Here is a 19,438-nt window from a genome sequence, read left to right as displayed (position 1 = left end):
CTTAAGTCACAATTTCCTATACTGGTATCAGTTTCAACATAACATCCCAGAATAACTGTTAAAATCCATTCTAGAATCAACTTTAAATCACTTTATTACATACTTTCATGAATCACTTTGTCTACTCCATTAAATGATATATAGCTTTTCTGTACATTAGATACAGATTTTTAGCCTTTGTCACAAAATTTTGGTTTTAAATCCTCTTTTGATGTAAGTATCCCACAATTATGATAATCCACTTTAGAAAGCTGAAGAAAGAGCATCTATGGGATTAATTATAACATTTAACTTAGTAAAATACATGGAAAAATGTAGCAGGCGCACCGATGCTGTGCTCCCCTGCCCTTAACTCTAAGATTTAAAGAAAATGTAGCAGGCGCACTGATGCCGTGCTCCCCTGCACTTAACACTAGATTAGTAATGATCGCAGGTGCACTGATAACGTGCTCCCCTGCTCTTAACACTAAAGTTAGGAAAAAATGTTGCAGGAGCAAAGACTAAGAGCTCAACTGCATCTACAACAAAAGTTATGAAAGAAATGTACAGGCGCACCGATGCCGTGCTCCCCTGCCCTTAACTCTAAGGTTTTAAAAAGGTTGCAGGCGCACCGATGCCGTGCTCCCCTGCTCTTAACTCTAAGGTTTAAAGTATGTGGCAGGCGCACCGATGCCGTGCTCCCCTGCCCGTAACCCTAAGATTAAAAAATGTAGCAGGCGCACCGATGCCGTGCTCCCCTGCTCTTAACACTAAGGTTAGGAAAAAATGTTGCAGGAGCAAAGACTAAAGGCTCAACTGCATTTACAACTAAAGTTAGGAAAAATTGTAGCAGGCGCACCGATGCTGTGCTCCCCTGCCCTTAACTCTAAGGTTTAAAAAATGTAGCAGGCGCACCAATGCCGTGCTCCCCTTCTCTTAACTCTAAAGTTTAAAAAATGTTGCAGGCGCACCGATGCCGTGCTCCCCTGCTCTTAACTCTAAGGTTTAAAAAATGTTGCAGGCGCACCGATGCCGCGCTCCCCTGCACTTAACACTAAGTCTGAAAAATTGTGGCAGGCGCACCGATGCCGTGCTCCCCTGCCCTTAACACTATGATAGGATTTGGAAATTCAGAAAAAGTGAATGACCTGATTTAATAATCACAGGCCCAATCACCCAACTGAAGATTTGTATAGCAATAGAGGAAAGCCTAGTTCATTCACAGGCCTTTCACACTATCACCACAAGAAAGAAGGAGTTGTGATGCAATAAACGATAGAAGAAAGCCTAGTGTATAATACAGGTCTTCCCTACTATCACCTATGTTTCAAAGATAAGAGTATAATCCAGAGGTCCTGTTGAACTGCTGAGGTCCGATTCTTAAAAATGATTCCTGCAGTATAAATTATTTCCAAATAATATTCCTGTATGAAATCCCCGCTTCTGACGCCAATTTTGTAGTAAACCCCAGTCCCTGGGTTAAATTGTTCGACGAGGACCTAAAATGTGGTTGTTGGCAATGTTCTTATTGCTCGAGTTTTGGGGGTAAATGTTCAGGATGACCGACACCACTGGCTTAATTAATTTAAGGAAAAGCCAGATTCCTTATAAAGCCACTTTCTGGGCTATTTTAAAGTTAATATAATGCCAAGTGCTGTAATAATAAGTTTAATTATTATAACACCACTTAGATTATAAATTGGAGAAAATCAACACATGTAGAATTAAATGAAAACACAAGAGTAAGTCCAATTTTATAAATCTATTAAATCTAAAGTCCTCTCATAACCACACATTCACATTTACAAAGATCTAAATTATGTCTACAATTAAACTTCTGCTTTTAATATATACACCAGTTATGCAATTAAGTTAAAATTATCAGAAAAGTCCAAATAAAATTAATGCATGTAAATTCCAGTAATTTTCTTAAGCAAATAAATTAAACTCCAAATTTCTAGTTATTCCCCAATAAAAAATAAAGTCCAAAGTTCCTAAAATTGGCTCCAAATTTTCAATATTTTCTTAACAAAGTGAAGTGTTTAATCCAAAAGTGTAAACTAGAAGAGCCAAGAAGTAACTGATAAGCCCATATTTATAGAGAAGCACCAAAAATGCTGCAATCTGATTGGTCAATGACATTTTCCCAAATATGTAAAACTTTTCTCACCAAATGCAAGAAACAGAATAAATGTCATCAAAAACCAATTACATAAACACAAACTAGAAGAAAAACTGCACCTTATCAGTATATTTCAAAATACAAATAAGGCTTTAAAAGCACTTAAATCAAGTGTCAAAGAGTGGACACACAAATTCTCCCAAAGATATCCAATATGGCTGCCAAATCAGTCTTCACATCTAAGGGCCATTTTTAAAGGATTGCAACAGAACAGGGCTTCTAAAAAATCTACAAAATTTCACATAACTAAAAATTAATATCCCTGACATGACAGTTAAGTTTCAGACCTGAACAATATCTCTAAATATTTTTAAAATAATTTTCATTGGCCAGCTCTAGTCACATAAGAAATGGACTAGCAAAATGTAAGCAAAGTAGATTTTTCAAGATTGCTTTAAAGCTACATAATGTCATGTCCTCAAACTTTACATAAATATTAAGACATATATTTACAATATATTGAAAGTGGAAATACCATGGCAAAATATAAAATATGTATTTAGGAGCATTTAATGGTTTCTGCTGATAAACTTTCTCGAAGTCGGGAGTTTTTTAGGTATATTTTTGGGAATAACTCGACCAATATTTACTCAATAAGGGTCAAACTTTCAGCAAAGCTCTGTCATAATGTATTCTTTAATGTACGGTAAAAGAACATGGTAACTAAAACTATTTATTTAGATATTTACAAAAAGCAAAATATTTCTGAGCCAAAACCCAGGTTTACCACAGTATCTTGAAAAGAATACGAAAATGTTTGATTTCATTGGCAGATGAAAATGTATTTTTATTTTTCACAAGATTTTGTTTATTTTGTTTTTTTACAAGATTCTAAATGTTTATTTTGAATGTTAACAGGACTCAGACCTAGAACCAAAGTTGCGGAATCTTGAAGATCAGTTGCGGGCTGCCAAATCTAACAGTACTGAGTGGGAGAAAAAATTCATGTATGTAACCATGGTGTTTATTTTGCTGATACGAGAAGCTGAAAAGTAGCATAACTATGATAAATCTTTTAAAAGCAGCTAAATAGATTTGGTCAACCCCTCTCCCATACTCCCCAAGTGTCAGGTCTCCAGGACCTGATTGCTTCTGAACTGACCAATACCCTTTTTGCATTTTGGACTGATCTACAAGTAACTGTTTTATAAATCAAAAGTCTTGAACTTTTGAGACACCAGTGAGCACTTTGTATTTTGTAAGTGAATGCATGAAAAGTAGTAAAAGCTGATTGACCTTTGATACTAGTATCATAGTAATTTTGATTTTGTAAAGTTTCAGTATAATAAAATGGGAGTTGGAGTTGTTTTGCACAAAATAGCTGTAATTGCACCCCACTATGACCCTTAGTTATATATCCTTGAAAACTATTCCTGTATTTGACTCGGGAGCCAGTAATTGAAATTTATTAGGCCTAGCTTCAAATACTGCATCTTTTCTTGCAACATATGTGTTCCTAAATTTTATGAAATCTCAAGAACCATTTTGTTGTTCATTTATTCAGGTCATTGAAGAACGAATGTGATAGAATTCAAACAGAAGAAGGACAGTTGAGGCGGGAATGTCGGGACCTGGAAAAAAATATGGCATTGACTAAACATGACCTCAAAGAGGTAATATACAGATCAGCTCAGTATTTGTAGTAATAGCTTGATTCTCTTTTCATAAATAAGAAAATGCTGAATTTAGTAAAGTCAGTTAAGTCTTTATGTGAAATTTTAGATGTAAACATAGCCAGAGTGGTTACAAAAATAATACCTAAAGCTGATGTGTATATATTTCACAAGATTGTCGCTTGAGAAGTTGGATCCCCAGGTGATGTGTGTTCTTCCATAACAATTTAACAGAAGAGAGTGTGTGTGTCTGCTCATATTTCCTCCATCTCATTCATATGTAGAAATAGCTAGTTAAGTTCTTGAGAACGGGTCAGTACTTTTCCATTAGAACTGGTTAATAAATTGTGTAAACCTACATGACAACTTCTGCACAGAGAAAAATAATTGAAAGTGAGATCAATGGAAAGACTACATCTGTTAAAATTCAGTTTTCTGTTTCAGTATCAACGAAAGTTTGAGTTTGAAGCTGAGACGAAGCGTAAACTAGAAATGATGATAAAGGAGAGAGAAAGACAACTTGACAATGAGATTTCTAGAAATAGAGATAACGAGGCCAACAAAATGAATATAAATGAAAGAGTTTCAACCCTGGAGAAAATGGTAGGAAATCTCTTTCTTTTCATACTTGTTGGCAAGATCGTCCCATAGGTACAGTCGCCACTTGTTCATAAAATTGACTAGTTTGTTTTCTTAAAATGAAGTTCACTAATGGCTAGAAATATTCAGTCTCTACAGCTAATGAAAATCCTGAAAAAAATCAGTAAAGTCTTAGGTAATATATTACTAAAAATCACTGTTGGAATATCCAGGACATTCTGCTGCTATGTGTATTCAAAAGGCTGTTTTGTAAAGGATCCCAAAGGTTTCTAAAATAATTGTGCTTCAAAGTTGGCAAGAAGCCATCCAGCATGGAGTGGTCAGAAACAAAGCCTGTCATAATTAAATAACTGGGGAAAAAATCAGATGCAGATTTTGACTATTGCAATGCATTCTTGGCCTCTTGATTGAAAGTGTCCCATTTCTAAATATAATGTTAATGGAAAAGCGACAAGCTGAAGTTTGCTATCATGTACTGTATTTTGCTGAACTGTGAAACATTTACTCAGAAGAATAAAAAAAGTGCCAGAAAATAGCGATTATTGTTGAGTTTATCACACCAACCAGTAAAGAAATTGATGTTGATTACAACCATTGACAGATAACTTTTATGTAGAATTTTATTGGAATCATTTAAATGAGTCTATTTCTCAGCAACTGAATTTGAAATATTATGGTAATTAATATCCATTGATTTTATATTAGATTCCCATTTTTGAGTCGGCTAAAGGCTGAAAGCCTTTTGACGAGTCCGTGCTGTTCAGCGATTTCTAAATGGACCGAATAACACGTGAAGGGATGTAGTTCCATTAAATTTCTCAAACTTCAAACAGTTCACTGAATGAATGAAGTTAAGTTGTGTCAATTCCCTTTGCTATGACCAATATACGATGTAATCTGTCATATTTATGACTTGTAATTGTGCAATACTCGAATGTAACTCATTAAGCATAAATGTGCATTTTAAGAATTGCGCAGGCTTACAAAGCTTGGGTAACATCCAGCGAAAGACAAAAAATAGTTCCACAGGGCTCCAGATAAGATGCGTATTAGCGTAAATTACGTATAGAAATAATGCAAATACGCATGTCTAATAATTTCTAAGCATATAAAAACGTATATAAAATTACAGAAACGCACACAATGCTTTTTTAAAAACAAAATCTGAATCGTCTGGATGCGTTAGGTAACATAGCCGATCAGCCTTAATTCTCCCACATTGAACGTAAACACGCATCGTATGATTTGTATAAACTTTGCGTGGGTTGAATTTTGCAGTCAGTAAACGGATAAATTATCGGAAGAAGAAGCTCTTACTGGTTTGTTTAGTTACTACTGATATTAAAAATGATTTTAATTCTTATTTTTCGAGAAATAAACAAATCGGCGAAACATTAAATTGTATTTTCTTGTAGTTTTTGAAATCGAAAGTAGATCGTCTATGTTTGGCTGCTTTCACGAAACGAAACAACTTTTTTATGAAAAGATTTAAATAAGAGGTAATTTAACCGTAAACTTCAATGTCAGATACTGCCAATTGCTGCTAAATGTCTTCGTATCATCAAAATTTGTAAAATATATTGTTGAAACTGGAGAAAAGTGTAATCGTATCCGGTTATAATATTTTGGGTTAATATCGAGCTGTGTTATGAAATTTTAAGAAAAAAACTAAAAACAAACTGAACTGGTAGACTATACTGTCAGTACATCAATCATTAGCCGACTCGGGCCCTTCAGGCCTTTGATTTTAATCCTTTTTGATGTATGAATGTTTGTATTTCATTCCCTTTCAGTTAAATGATAGCAAAGAAAAATTCAGACAGGAACAAGAAAATGCTAACAAAGCCAAGAAACAACTTACAGAGATTCAGCAGGTATGTTACAATTTGAAGGTAATAGTAATAGACTTCAGATTGCGGTGTTTTCTAATAGTGATTCCATATCAAAGGTTGGAAGTAATTGCAGCGCATTATTTCAGAAATACAGTTTTATTTTAAAAGAAAATTTCAAAATTGAAACCTGTTTATACAAGCCTATGATGTGATTGGTCGAAATGTTTGGAAAATAAAGTAAGTTAAATTTTCTTTCTATGCAGTGTCTGTGATTCTGACTTCTTGAAATGTGTCGTAATTAGTATGTAGAGCACAAGAGAGTGAATCAAAAGATAAGTTGGATCACAGGGCGAGGTGATCACAAGGCAAGGTGATCATAGGGAAGGTTGATCATAGGGCAAGGTGATCGTAGTGCAAGGTGATCACAGGGCAAGGTGGTCATAGGGCAAGGCAATCACAGGGCAAGGTGATCACAGGGCGAGGCAATCATAGTACAAGGCGATCACGGAGCAAGGTGATCACAGGGCGAGACAATCGTAGTACAAGGCGATCACGGAGCAAGGTGATCACAGGACAAACTATCATTTTGATTGCTATTAATTAATTAAAATACTGTTGGAGTATCAGTATCAGAACAAAATCATACAAAATGTTTTTCTAGTTTCAATTACTTTGGGTTCAGAATGTCATCAGTGCCATCTTTCTTTGATTTATTCACTGATGGGAAGAAAGATTTGTTTTGGTTGTGAACAGTTTGCCTGCTATACATAAAGGTTTATGTTTTACAGAGAATGACAGTAGCAGAGCACAGCTACCAGGAACTGAACAGTAAATACAGTGATCTACAGAGTGCCAAATCAATGGTAGAAAAAGAATTGAGAGATCTTAGACTCGCACTAGAGAGTGAAACATTAAATAGAAACCAGGCTTCGGAACAGTCAGCTGAACTTCATGGTAAGCTTAACTTACAGGCAATACAAGATCTGTCTGTATTAAGAAAAAATGCAGAACAATTTAGTTGAAGAAGAAAATAATATGACACAGTTATATGTGTTTTAGAGCATTGTATCATTATATGAATTTAGGTATAATTACTTAACCTGAAATTCTGACTATGAGCATGTAGTATGTTGTCACCAGTGCTCAGCATATTTTACTGATTGGCATAATCTTAAAAACTGCTTTTTTTTCTGTTGTGATAAACGTAATTTAATATCTACTTTTATGGGAATATTGAATAACACTAGTTTGAATTTTAAATGATAGATGAAAAAAATCTTATGATGGAAAAAGTTTTAAATGCAGACTGCCATTTTGCATTATGTCAAAAATAGTGCTGAGACAAAAAATATGAGAATATGTGTGTAAATTTACCTACTCTGTGTCGTCAGTTTAAAGGTATATCAGTAACTTAAATGTGATTTTTACACGTAACTCTATTTGCATCTTATCTCTTACCCATAAACAAATTGAGCTGCACCATGAGAAAACCGACATAGTGCATTTGCAACTAGCATAGATCCAGACAGCCTGCATCTGCACAGTCTGGTCTGGATCCATGCTGTTCACGAACGGTTTAATTGCAATAGGCTTTGAATGGCTTTTTCATGGTGCAGCTCAATTGCCTGACACTCCATCATATATTTTTATTACACAGGACAGTAGTTCCCTTTCCATTTGTAAACAGAAGGTATACATGTTCCAAAAAAGACTAAATTTAGAGCAAGTTTAAATTGATTTAGTTTCTTATGTTCAAGATATGTAAAATTAGTTTATAAATAATGTTTAATGTTCAAAGGAAAATTCTGTGTAAGATTATTTGTTATAAAGAATCATTTACAACATTTCATTGTTAAAATATTATATATATTTTCAGATCGTATCCGCTACCTACAGACAGAACTAGATAAAGCAAAGGACAGAGACAGATATAACGCCAGTGAAATTCATAAACTCCAAGACAGTATCAATACATTAGAAAAGGTTTGAAATCATGTGAACATGTAGCCTGGAACCCCACTGTATCGATCTAGTTAAAGTTTACCGCTTAGTGCAATGAAGAAAATAAAGCTTACCTTTATATTTCACCAATATGAAATCATTTAATCCCTCGCCTTTCTAATCATTCAAAGAATCCCCAGGAAATGTCCTTTTATCTGGCAAAAACCGTCAAAAACAAGTAGCCGTGTAGAAACTGGGTAAAAAATAGATCACTCCATTATAACGTGCTACTGTGAAAATCACTCATCTTTTTTCAAACTATGGAAAGCCAGCAGTGTCATATCTTAGTAAAGTTGTGTATAGGCACTATGTCATAAGTATATGGAATGTTAACAATTTTAACTACAGTTCTGGAAAATTTAACACCAAAACATGACGACCAACTATTAATTGCAACAAATAAACAATATTTACAATTTTTGTGTTTTTGGATTTCACTTTAGTTATCACTTGGCAGGCAGTGCGGACACATGAACTCACTGTCTCGGCGTAGAACACGTACACTGGAACAGAATTTTAAATGTGTCCAGTGGGAACACTTGTCACATTGACCAATTTTTGTGTTTTTGGATTTCACTTTAGTTATCACTTGGCAGGCAGTGCGGACACATGAACTCACTGTCTCGGCGTAGAACACGTACACTGGAACAGAATTTTAAATGTGTCCAGTGGGAACACTTGTCACATTGACCCCATGACACTATAGTAACAAAGGGGTATTTGTCTATATCTGCTGGCTCCCATCTGTTGCACATACAACATTTCTCCTCATCTGTTGTTTCATCCTCTGTGTCATCAGATTCTGTGTCCTCTGCCACTAGATTAATTGGACCTCCACTTCTGTTCAAGCCTGATGTTCCAGGTCTAGGTTCACTAGGTTTGACAGGAACTTTTTTCTCAGTGACCTGTAGTTTTGAAGACTTGTCTTTCTCAGACAGCAGTTCTATGTTCTTTTCTTGTAAAAGGTTTCCCGACACTTTAAATGGTGGCACAAATTTCCTTTTCTTTGGTTGTACTGGCACTGCCTTTGTTATTTTCCTCTTTGAGAAAAAATCAGTGGCACCTTTTTCAGATGATTCAACAGAAAGGGTGTCTGTATTTGCACACCCAGTTTCTTCATGGCTCTCTGTAAAAATTGTTGATGGAGCCACTTGTGAATCACTTATTAAAAACTTGTTGAATGGGAATATACCGGTACGTCTGAAAGCAGATATAAGATTCTCAGGTGTCAATGCTTTTAGATATGGCTTTGATGTGAGTTCAGCAATATTGTACTTTGTAATGTTAATTCCAGGATTTAGTTTCATGTATTTCTGACATTCTTGGGAATACATTTTCTTGAAGGGTCCAAAAATTCCCACATCAAGAGGTTGGGTTAAATGGCTTGAGTGAGGTGGTAACACAAATAGAATAATGTTGTGCTCTTTGGCCCAATCTGTCAAAGTAAGAGAAATATGCGATCTGTGGCCATCATACAGAATTAAGGTAGGACAATCTGTATCACTGGTTGTCACAAATGAAATGAAATGTTTTGTTAGGTAGTTCAAAAATACAGCAGAGTTCGACCATCCGGACTTTGACATCGCACCAGCAGAACCCGGACAGGAACCACACATGAAATCATTATTCTACCTCTGGCCTGGAAATACATAATAAGGTGGGATACTCTGGCCTACTGCATTCCCAGCTGCTATCACTGTGACTGTTGATGACCTCACAGAGGTTACATTCTGGGCAATAGTATCCTTCTTACATACAATTTTCGGAGGTGCATGCTCAGTGTTTACACCAGTTTCATCGATGTTGAATATTTTATGAGGTTTGTCTTTAATATTGTGTGAGGTCAACACTGCATCAAGCTCCTCATAGTATTTGTCAAGTGTTTCCCTCGATGCAGATTTTGCTCTTGCAATAGATAATTTCTGAGGTTTCACTGTCTTGAGATCAGGCCATCGTTTTGTAAATCCATAAAACCAGTTATCACTCAGAGATTTTTCAGCCCTTACAGATTTACCAAGTGATTCAGCATAATCCTTTGCCATGTACTGTATGGATGTCTTGTTGTAACCAAATCCAATCCCAGCCATGTAAGTAATGTGGTTATACAACTTCTCCTCCTCTAGCCTTGTAAAAATTGTTTCATGACCAACATTGGAGTCAACATCTACCCGTCCACTTATGCGATCTCCGAGTGTGGTAGGTGGTACAGAGTACAACTTTGCAGCTCTATATGCTGAGACACCTTTCTGAGTTGCTTCAAGGGCTCTTTGAAGGTTAGACCGGTCATACTGAAGTCGTCTTCGTTTAACTTGTGGTTCCTGCAAAATATGAAACAGTTTTATTTTATTGATGATACAAGTTAAGCTACACAAAAACTAATTTCAGGGAAAAAATGCTAAAATTTGACTTTTAATTATGACGGGAACGGCGTTCCATAGTTGAAAATTTTGACAGGAAGTGGTCACGTGACTTCTTGTTTTGCAGACGGACATGAAATCAGGAAAATATTTTCATTTTAAGTGACAAGCCAGCACAGTACAGTAAGATTTTGTTAAAAACTATTGTAAAACTTTGAATTATGATACTTACCACTGCTCTGAACATGTTTTTCATGTAAAACTCCGCCAAACAGAAACTGAAAGTAACCCGTGACACAGTTGTGAATGTAATTAATCGGTAGAGGGCGCTCGTTACAAAATATCGCTAGATTCGTAAATAGATTGATACAATGAATGGATCGATACAATGGGGTTCGAGTATACTATAACACTGTTACTGGTATAGGGGAGTAGTTCAACAAACTAAGAGATTGTTAAAACTCATATTAATTTTGTGAAATAGCATTAATTCACTGTCATATTTAACAAGCAATATTTTAAGGACATTAACTAAGATGATTATTGTCATTTTAAGTTCCTGGTGTAAATAAGTTATTTATAAGAGCATTATTTATTCCAGTTTAAAATGACCAAATAATTTAGAGATATAATCTGTATGTTATGTAAAATGTCATTGTAAAATGCCCTAATTAATTGATATGTCCATTGTATAGGGTAAAAAGCATGCTGAATTGGAGTTGCAGAACTTTGCAAAAAAGTTGGAGACTGAACGTGGTTCACATAAAGAAACCGTGGCAAAGTTCAATCTTGACAAAAAAAATATCCTTATGTCTACAGAAGAGGCAAACATGGAAGCCATCAGAGGTTTTTATAAACATTCACTATTTCTTTGAAAGAGGAATTTATTTTTACTTTATTTGCTAACTGTTTAGACCCGCGGAAATTAATACAAAATTTAATGTGTTATCATTGTTACAAATAGGCCTATATGTCTCGTAAGTTTGTCATATAATGCAAATACTCTTTAATGCAAACCATTTGTAATGTTAAATATAGTTAATATTTGGCATTGCAAAAATATCTATATTCTGTAATTTAGTCAAAGTTTACTTAAATAAATAGCTGCTCTTGTTTTCTTCTTGTTAGAGTATGATTTAAGGTAAAGGATGAATTAAATGATTCTATTTTTAGCTCACCTGAGCAATGCTCAGGTGAGTTTTTCTGATCGCTCGATGTCCGTCGTCTTTCGTCCGTCGTCTGTCAATATTTAGCTTGTGTATGCGATAGAGGCTGTATTTTTCAATTAATCTTCATGAATATTGGTCAGAATGATAACCTTGATGAAATCTAGGCCGAGTTCGAAAATGGGTCATCTCGGGTCAAAAACTAGGTCACTAGGTCAAATCAAAGAAAAACCTTGTGTATGCGATAGAGGCTGTATTTTTCATTTAATCTTCATGAATATTGGTCAGAATGATAACTTTGATGAAATCTAGGCCGAGTTCGAAAATGGGTCATCTGGGGTCAAAAACTAGGTCACTAGGTCAAATCAAAGAAAAACCTTGTGTATGCGATAGAGGCGGTATTTTTCAATTAATCTTCATGAATATTGGTCAGAATGATAACCTTGATGAAATCTAAGCCGAGTTCGAAAATGGGTCATCTCGGGTCAAAAACTAGGTCACTAGGTCATATCACCTAAAAACCTTGTGTATGCCATAGAGGCTGTATTTTTCAATTGATCTTCATGAATTTTGGTCAGAATGATTACCTTGATGAAATTTAGACCAAGTTTGAAAATAGGTCATCTTGGGTCAAAAACTAGGTCACTAAGTCAAATCAAAGAAAAACCTTGTGTATGCGATAGAGGCTGTATTTTTCAATTGATCTTCATGAATTTTGGTCAGAATGATTGCCTTGATGAAATCTAGGCCGAGTTCGAAAATGGGTCATCTAGGGTCAAAAACTAGGTCACTAGGTCAAATCAAAGAAAAACCTTGTGTATTTGATAGAGGCGGTATTTTTCAATTGATCTTCATGAATTTTGGTCAGAATGATATCCTTGATGAAATCTAGGCCGAGTTCGAAAATGGGTCATCTTGGGTCAAAAACTAGGTAACTAGGTCATATCACCTAAAAACCTTGTGTATGCCATAGAGGCTGTATTTTTCAATTGATCTTCATGAATTTTGGTCAGAATGATTACCTTGATGAAATTTAGACCAAGTTCGAAAAAGGTCATCTTGGGTCAAAAACTAGGTCACTAGGTCAAATCGAAGAAAAACATTGTGTATGCAATAGAGGATGTATTTTTCAATTGATCTGTATGAAATTTGGTCAGAATGATTGTCTTGATGAAATCTAGGTCGATTTTGAATATGGGTTATCTGAGGTCAAAAACTAGGTCACTAGGTCAAATTAAAGAAAAATCTTGTGTATGCGATAGAGACTTTTTTTTTTCCATTGATTTTTAGCTCGACTATTCATAGAATAGTGAGCTATTGCACTCGCCCATGCGTCGGCGCCGCGTCCGCGTCGGCGTCCGCGTCCCGATTTTGGTTAAGGTTTTGTATGTAAGCTGGTATCTCAGTAACCACTTGTGGGAATGGATTGAAACTTCACACACTTATTCACTGTGACAAACTGACTTACATTGCACAGGTTCCATAACTCTATTTTGCTTTTTTACAAAATTATGCCCCTTTTTCGACTTAGAAATTTTTGGTTAAGGTTTTGTATGTAAGCTGGTATCTCAGTACTTACTAATGGGAATGGATTGAAACTTCACATACTTGTTCACTATCATGATCTGACATGCACTAAGCAAGTCCCATAACTCTGCTCTCTTTTTTTTCAAAATTATGCCCCTTTTTTGACTTAGCAGTTTTTGGTTAAATTTTTGTATGTAATCTGATATCTCAGTATCCACTAATTGGAATGGATTGAAACTTCACACACTTGTTCACTGTCATGATCTAACATGCACTGTGAAGGTCCCATAACTCTACTTGGCATTTTTACAAAATTATGCCCCTTTGACTTAGCAGTTTTTTGTTAAGTTTTTGTATGTAAGCTGGTATCTCAGTATCTACAAATCGGAAAGGATTGAAACTTCACACACTTGTTCACTGTCATGATATGACATGCAGTACAGAGGTTCAATACCTCTACTTTGCATTTTACAAAATTATGCCCCTTTTTCAACATTTGTATTCATTCAATTGACAAGGCTGTTGAATAGTCGAGCGTTGCTGTCCTCCGACAGCTCTTGTTATGAAATTTGGTCAGGTTGATTGCCTTAATGAAATCTAGGTCGAATTTGAATATGGGTCATCTGAGGTCAAAAACTAGGTCACTTGGTCAAATCAAAGAAAAAACTTCTGTATGTGATAGAGGCTGTATTTTTCAGTTGATCTTCATGAATTTTGGTCAGAATGATTGCCTTGATAAAATCTAGGTCGAGTTTGAACATGGGTCATCTAGGGTCAAAAACTAGGTCATATCTAAGAAAATGCTTGTTTTATCGCAAGAGACCAATTTTTTGGTCCAATCTTAATGAAAATTGGTCAGAATATTTGTTTCCTTGAAATCACTAGGTCATACATGTTTTACACTGTTATGGAGTGTTTCTTAGGTGAGCGACCTAGGGCCATCTTGGCCCTCTTGTTTAATTCAGTTTGAATTGATTGTAAACTCAGAAGTTGATGTTTTTTACACAAAAAAAGATTTTCTTAATATTCAGAATACTTTTATAAACATTCTAATTGAATATTTATTTACTCAACTTTTTTGTTGTAAAGAAAGTTTTGAGAATATTTGATATGTGATTCATGCCAAGGAAATCCCCTTTTCTTGTCTTTAATGCTCAAACAGGGCAAACTTCTATTTTTTTGTTAGTTTACCTGTCACGAAGTGACAAGGTGAGCTGTTGTGACCGCTTGATGTCCGTCGTGCATTGTGCGTCAACAATTTCTAAAAAAACCTTCTTGAAAACCACTGGGCAGAATTACACCAAACTTCACAGGAATGATCCTTGGGTGACCCCCTTTCAAAATTGTTCAAAGAATTGAATTCCATGCAGAACTCTGGTTGCCATGGCAACCGAAAGGAAAAACTTAAAAAATCTCCTTGTCCAAAACCACAGGGCCTAGGGCTTTGATATCTGGTGTGTAGCATCATCTAGTGGTCGTCTACCAAAATTGTTCAAATTATCCCCCCAGGGTCAAATATGGCCCCGCCCCGGGGGTCACATGGTTTATATAGACTTACTTAGGGAAAACTTTGAAAATCTTCTTGTACAAAACCTCATGGCCTAGGGCTTTGATATTTGGTATGTAGCATCATCTAGTGGTCCTCTACCAAGATTGTTCAAATTATCCCCCTAGGGTCAAATATGGCCCCGCCCCGGGGGTCCCAAGTTTTACATAGACCTATATAGGAAAAAAAGTTTAAAAATCTTCTTGTCTGAAACCACAACACTTAGACCTTTGATATTTGGTTTGTAGCATTGTCTTATGGTCCTCAACCAAAATTGTTCAAATTGTACCCCTTGGGTGAAAAGAGGCCCTGCCCTGGGGGTCCCAAGTTTTATATAGACTTATATAGGAAAAAGCTTTAAAAATCTTCTTGTCTGAAACCATACGACCTAGGATTTTTGCATTGTCTAGTAGTCCTCTACCAAAATTGTTCAAATTATGCCCCCAGGATTAAAAGAGGCCCCGCCCTGGGGTCACTTAGTTATTGTGTGAGTTATATAGGAAAAATACTTAAAAAATCATCTGATCCTATTTCCAAGACTGTTTAATTATAATTACCTGATGATCCCAAGTAATATGATGTCACTTGACTGTGACCTTGACCTACTTTCTTGTGTTTTGAGATACAGCCTTGAAATTTTGATGACATACTCAGTTTTGCACACAAAACGTAAAACTGAATTTCATTGACCATGAATGTGACCTACTGACTTTCTTAATATTTTATCATCAGTTTGACATTTGAAACATGTAGCTCATATTACTCAGGTAAGTGATCTAGGGTCATCTTGTTTGTTTTTTTGCTTGTTAAAAAGTGATGCAGGCTGGCCAGCATTTGTCAGAAATGTTTTTGCTTTGTAGCCATTTGATTGTCTGAAGTCAATTTGCATTAGAAAATCAGTTGAGCTAATAAAACTTAGTTGTACTTCACAGATATGCAGCGCAAGCTAGAGCAGGAACAACAACAACGAAAAATGACAGAGGAGCGCTTGTTGAATGTTGAGAAGGAGAAAAGTGGATACACTGTAGATTTACAGCAGTTACGCAATCAAGTTCAATCTCTACAGACTGAACTGAGAAATGAAGCTGATAAGGTGAGCCATGTTCAGAACATTCGGGAAAACATCCTGCTGGCTTCTGGAAGGACAGCCAATTTGCTTCAGATTTCATCTGATCAGGACCCTTTGGGTGTTTCTTAAAAAAAAATTTTTTTTGGACACAAGAATGATAAAAGAAATTCTGCTTTTGACTGCATAAAGGAAAATCTACATTGGTATTGCAAAATGGAACAGGGGCTTGCTAGTAATGTCCTAATAATGCTAATTAAATTGAATTTAAAAGTAAAATGAAGCTGATGCGTACTTAGAATTTAGATTATCATTGGACTAGAAAATGGATTTGGAATTTACTTTGAAAACGTTGATTTGCAATTGTCTTGGAGTCAGATGAAATTTAAATAGAAAGTATTCAGCTTTCGCACAATGTGATTGCTTTCAAAATGAAATTCAGATGTATTTGATCCAAACAAAGGTGCTGCATTTCGTGTGTGGAATATTGTTCACATGAAGATTCATTTTTTTTTGCCTATAAATTTCAGTCACGGAACTTGTCGCTTCAAGTGGAGCAGGAGATACAACGAAGGTCATTAATGCAGTCAGATTACAAGAACCAGTCAGCAGAAGTAAACAAACTCAAATCAAAAGATAAACTTCTCCAGTCGGTATGTTTTGTTCATTTATAGTAGAGATAAGCAGATGTTTTCATAATGGCATTGTAATAGATCCAGAGTCTGTCATACTGGCCTGAGGCATGTGACAGATAAAGGATTTATTATGAGGCCGCTAGGAAAATTTATCTTTCACATGGTAACATTTCAATATTATTAAATATGTCAGTAATGTAATCTCCAACATTTGCACACTGCAGCATTTTTAGTCAGCAATGCCTGCTTGTGGTCAGTAGAGACCTGTTGTACAAAGTACATGCTGATATACTGTGAAATCATTAATATTCGTGGGGGGCTAATTTTCGTGGATTTCGTGGTTGAGCCAATCCACGAAATTTAATCCCAACGAACATGTAAAAGTCCCATTCATTTTATGTTCAAAAATTGAAATCCACAAAATCATATCCCCACAAAATTGCTGTTTTGACAAAAACCACGAAATTTCATGCCCACAAAATTAAATGATTTCACAGTATTGTATCATCGGCTGAAATGACTGCCTAGGGCCTGTTTGTGGTATTCATGTAATAATTGTACATTTGTAACATGTTATTTCAGACTAGATAAATGCTTTTAGCTTACAAATTAAAGCTAGATCAGCAAAAGATGTTCAGTAAAGTGATGAAAGAACTGAAATTGAAACACAAAGTGTCAGCCATGAATTTACAGCTTAATTTTGTATAAATGAGTTCTTGTAAGCACCGTCTTTGATACATTTGTGATGTCCCCTTTCACATTTGATATCATGATAAAAATTGTACCGCTATATAATGTAACCTTTCTCTTGCAGGACATAGAGGAAATTCAGAAGGAGAAAAACTCCCTGGAAGAAGAAATCAGAAAATTGAGAGAGTGAGTTATATAATTGATATACTGTTTATTCCATTATTAACCCCAGCCCTCTAAGCGCCCCTCCCTCTCATTTATGGAAAACAAAATTTTCGAAGATACAGGTTTGACGGAATACTGCTGTTAGTCCAGCAAAGTTAGTAAATAAATGCACAAATTCACAAGACATTACTGTCAGAAACTCTTAATCAGTTGAAATTTCGGTTCACAGTTGTTCAAGTTATTAAATGTCTGTGGCTATAATTACTATAATTTTCCACAACAATTTTGAGACTTGAGATTATCAGTCCAGAACTTGTTCTGATGAATATTGTCACAACAAATCAATTATTGTGTATACCATAGTTGTAGTAAAGTGACAAGTTTGGTGTAACAGTTTTTGAAAGGAGAAAAATGAAGGTTTGAAATCATTTTTATGCCCCCGGCATCTACTGATGCGGGAGGCATATAGTGATTGTCCTGTCCGTTCGTCCATCCGTACGAGGTTAACCAAATGGGACGGTTTTGTCTAGCATCAATACCCCTAACTAGAATGACTTGATACTAATGCAGATGTAACCTATGACCATTCCTCATCTTCAGACATCACCTGACCTCAGTTTGACCTTGACCTTGAACTTGACCTCGTTTTGGACTTAGGTTGTTTTGTATCGGCAAGGCTGCCACTGAACGCAGCTCCTTGTTTTTTGCTCTGTAATAAACACCCCGTCTTTTAAATTTGTAACATTCTTTTGGCATTGATATTGGAATGTATGGTAATTATGATACTGTATGTGCTATATATATCTATGAATTCAGGTAGATAGATGTCTTTCTCATAATACATGTTGGATCTTCATACACTCGAAACCCGTTATAAAGCTACTTGATATACCGCAGTATTCGTTATAACATGGTAGGCTCTTGGCTCCAGAATATTCGGGGGTTAAAAAAAAACAAAAAACAAAAAAACGAGTCTGCGGATGTTATTTAATTTGATCATAACCAGCATTAAAACTACATGTACCTGTACTTTAACACCTTTGCCATGAATGACAACTGTGACAAAAATCAATAATTGTCTGCTAGCTTACTTGTTTTCGTATCGCCTTTGTTAAAGTTTGAATACATGTAGACATGTGACAATTAGGCAATCAGTACCGTGTCAAAATTAGATTGTTTGCATAACAAGCGTGTAACATTGGTCAGTCAACTATCAAACCGTTTAATTTTGCACCAATTAAGCGGATGACATGAACATTTGAGTGAATAAAAATCAAACAACAGGCTCAGTTTTGTAAAAAAAAATGCAGCGGTTTTTCGTAATCATCACACTCAGTTCATCAGAATTAACGAAGATTCGACGCACTGAAAGCCATATTGAGAATGTTCTCCCTTTTAAATATCGTATATTTACGACGGTGATTTAATAATTTTCTATATTATATATCGATTTTCTTCATGTTTTCAAGACTGTCCGCGTTTTTTATCTTTTAGTAACATAAACCCCCAGTGCAGTTGCAGTGCACATGTAATTCTCACGACCGCGCACTCCTCACACAGCGTTATATATGTTTACTTCCGGGATACACAATTCCAACTTTCTTTTAGAATCACGACAAAATGAGAAGATGACACAGCATTATAATTCTTTTAATGTAATTTTCAGTAGCATTTAAGGTAAATAAATGTCCCGTTTATACGATTCTTATTTCTTATTAACATAAAACAGCGTCCAAAATACATCTAATGCATTACCGGTGGGTGGGGTATTGCATATACCGCTGATACGATCAACCTGCATTCTAAATTTAACCCCGCTAGATCTGGGGTCTCGAGCCTTGGACCCCGACAACAGCGTTATAACGGGGTCCCAGTGTATTATCCTTATGCTATATACATTTTTTGAATTCATGGAGATTTTATAAACTTGAAAGAAAGCATGAACATGTTATAAATTCAGGGAGATTTAGTAAAGACTCCACATGCTTTACATGTATATTTATGAATTCAGTGAAATCTGGTTAACTTTTAGAGTAGTCATGCTATAATATATATGTATTTATGAATTCAGAGAAATTT

At 35.5% G+C, this 19,438-nt stretch overlaps 1 protein-coding gene across 1 annotated transcript in view; it reads left to right on the top strand.

Moving 5' to 3' along the window:
• The window catches only part of LOC123525514 (rho-associated protein kinase 2-like), a 62,871-nt gene that overhangs the window by 11,276 nt on the left and 32,157 nt on the right, over positions 1-19,438 (top strand). The window contains exons 3-12 of the mRNA XM_053537807.1: positions 3,020-3,108; positions 3,666-3,774; positions 4,219-4,377; positions 6,168-6,248; positions 6,995-7,160; positions 8,083-8,189; positions 11,260-11,410; positions 15,736-15,896; positions 16,400-16,522; positions 17,319-17,380. Of these exons, the coding sequence (XP_053393782.1) occupies positions 3,107-3,108; positions 3,666-3,774; positions 4,219-4,377; positions 6,168-6,248; positions 6,995-7,160; positions 8,083-8,189; positions 11,260-11,410; positions 15,736-15,896; positions 16,400-16,522; positions 17,319-17,380 (1,121 nt within the window). The 5' untranslated portion in view covers positions 3,020-3,106. The remainder of the gene's footprint in view (positions 1-3,019; positions 3,109-3,665; positions 3,775-4,218; positions 4,378-6,167; positions 6,249-6,994; positions 7,161-8,082; positions 8,190-11,259; positions 11,411-15,735; positions 15,897-16,399; positions 16,523-17,318; positions 17,381-19,438) is intronic.

The sequence above is a fragment of the Mercenaria mercenaria genome, chromosome 3 (assembly GCF_021730395.1).
Source record: "Mercenaria mercenaria strain notata chromosome 3, MADL_Memer_1, whole genome shotgun sequence".
NCBI classification, from domain to species: domain Eukaryota; kingdom Metazoa; phylum Mollusca; class Bivalvia; order Venerida; family Veneridae; genus Mercenaria; species Mercenaria mercenaria.
This window is presented reverse-complemented; position numbering and strand designations above follow the sequence as displayed.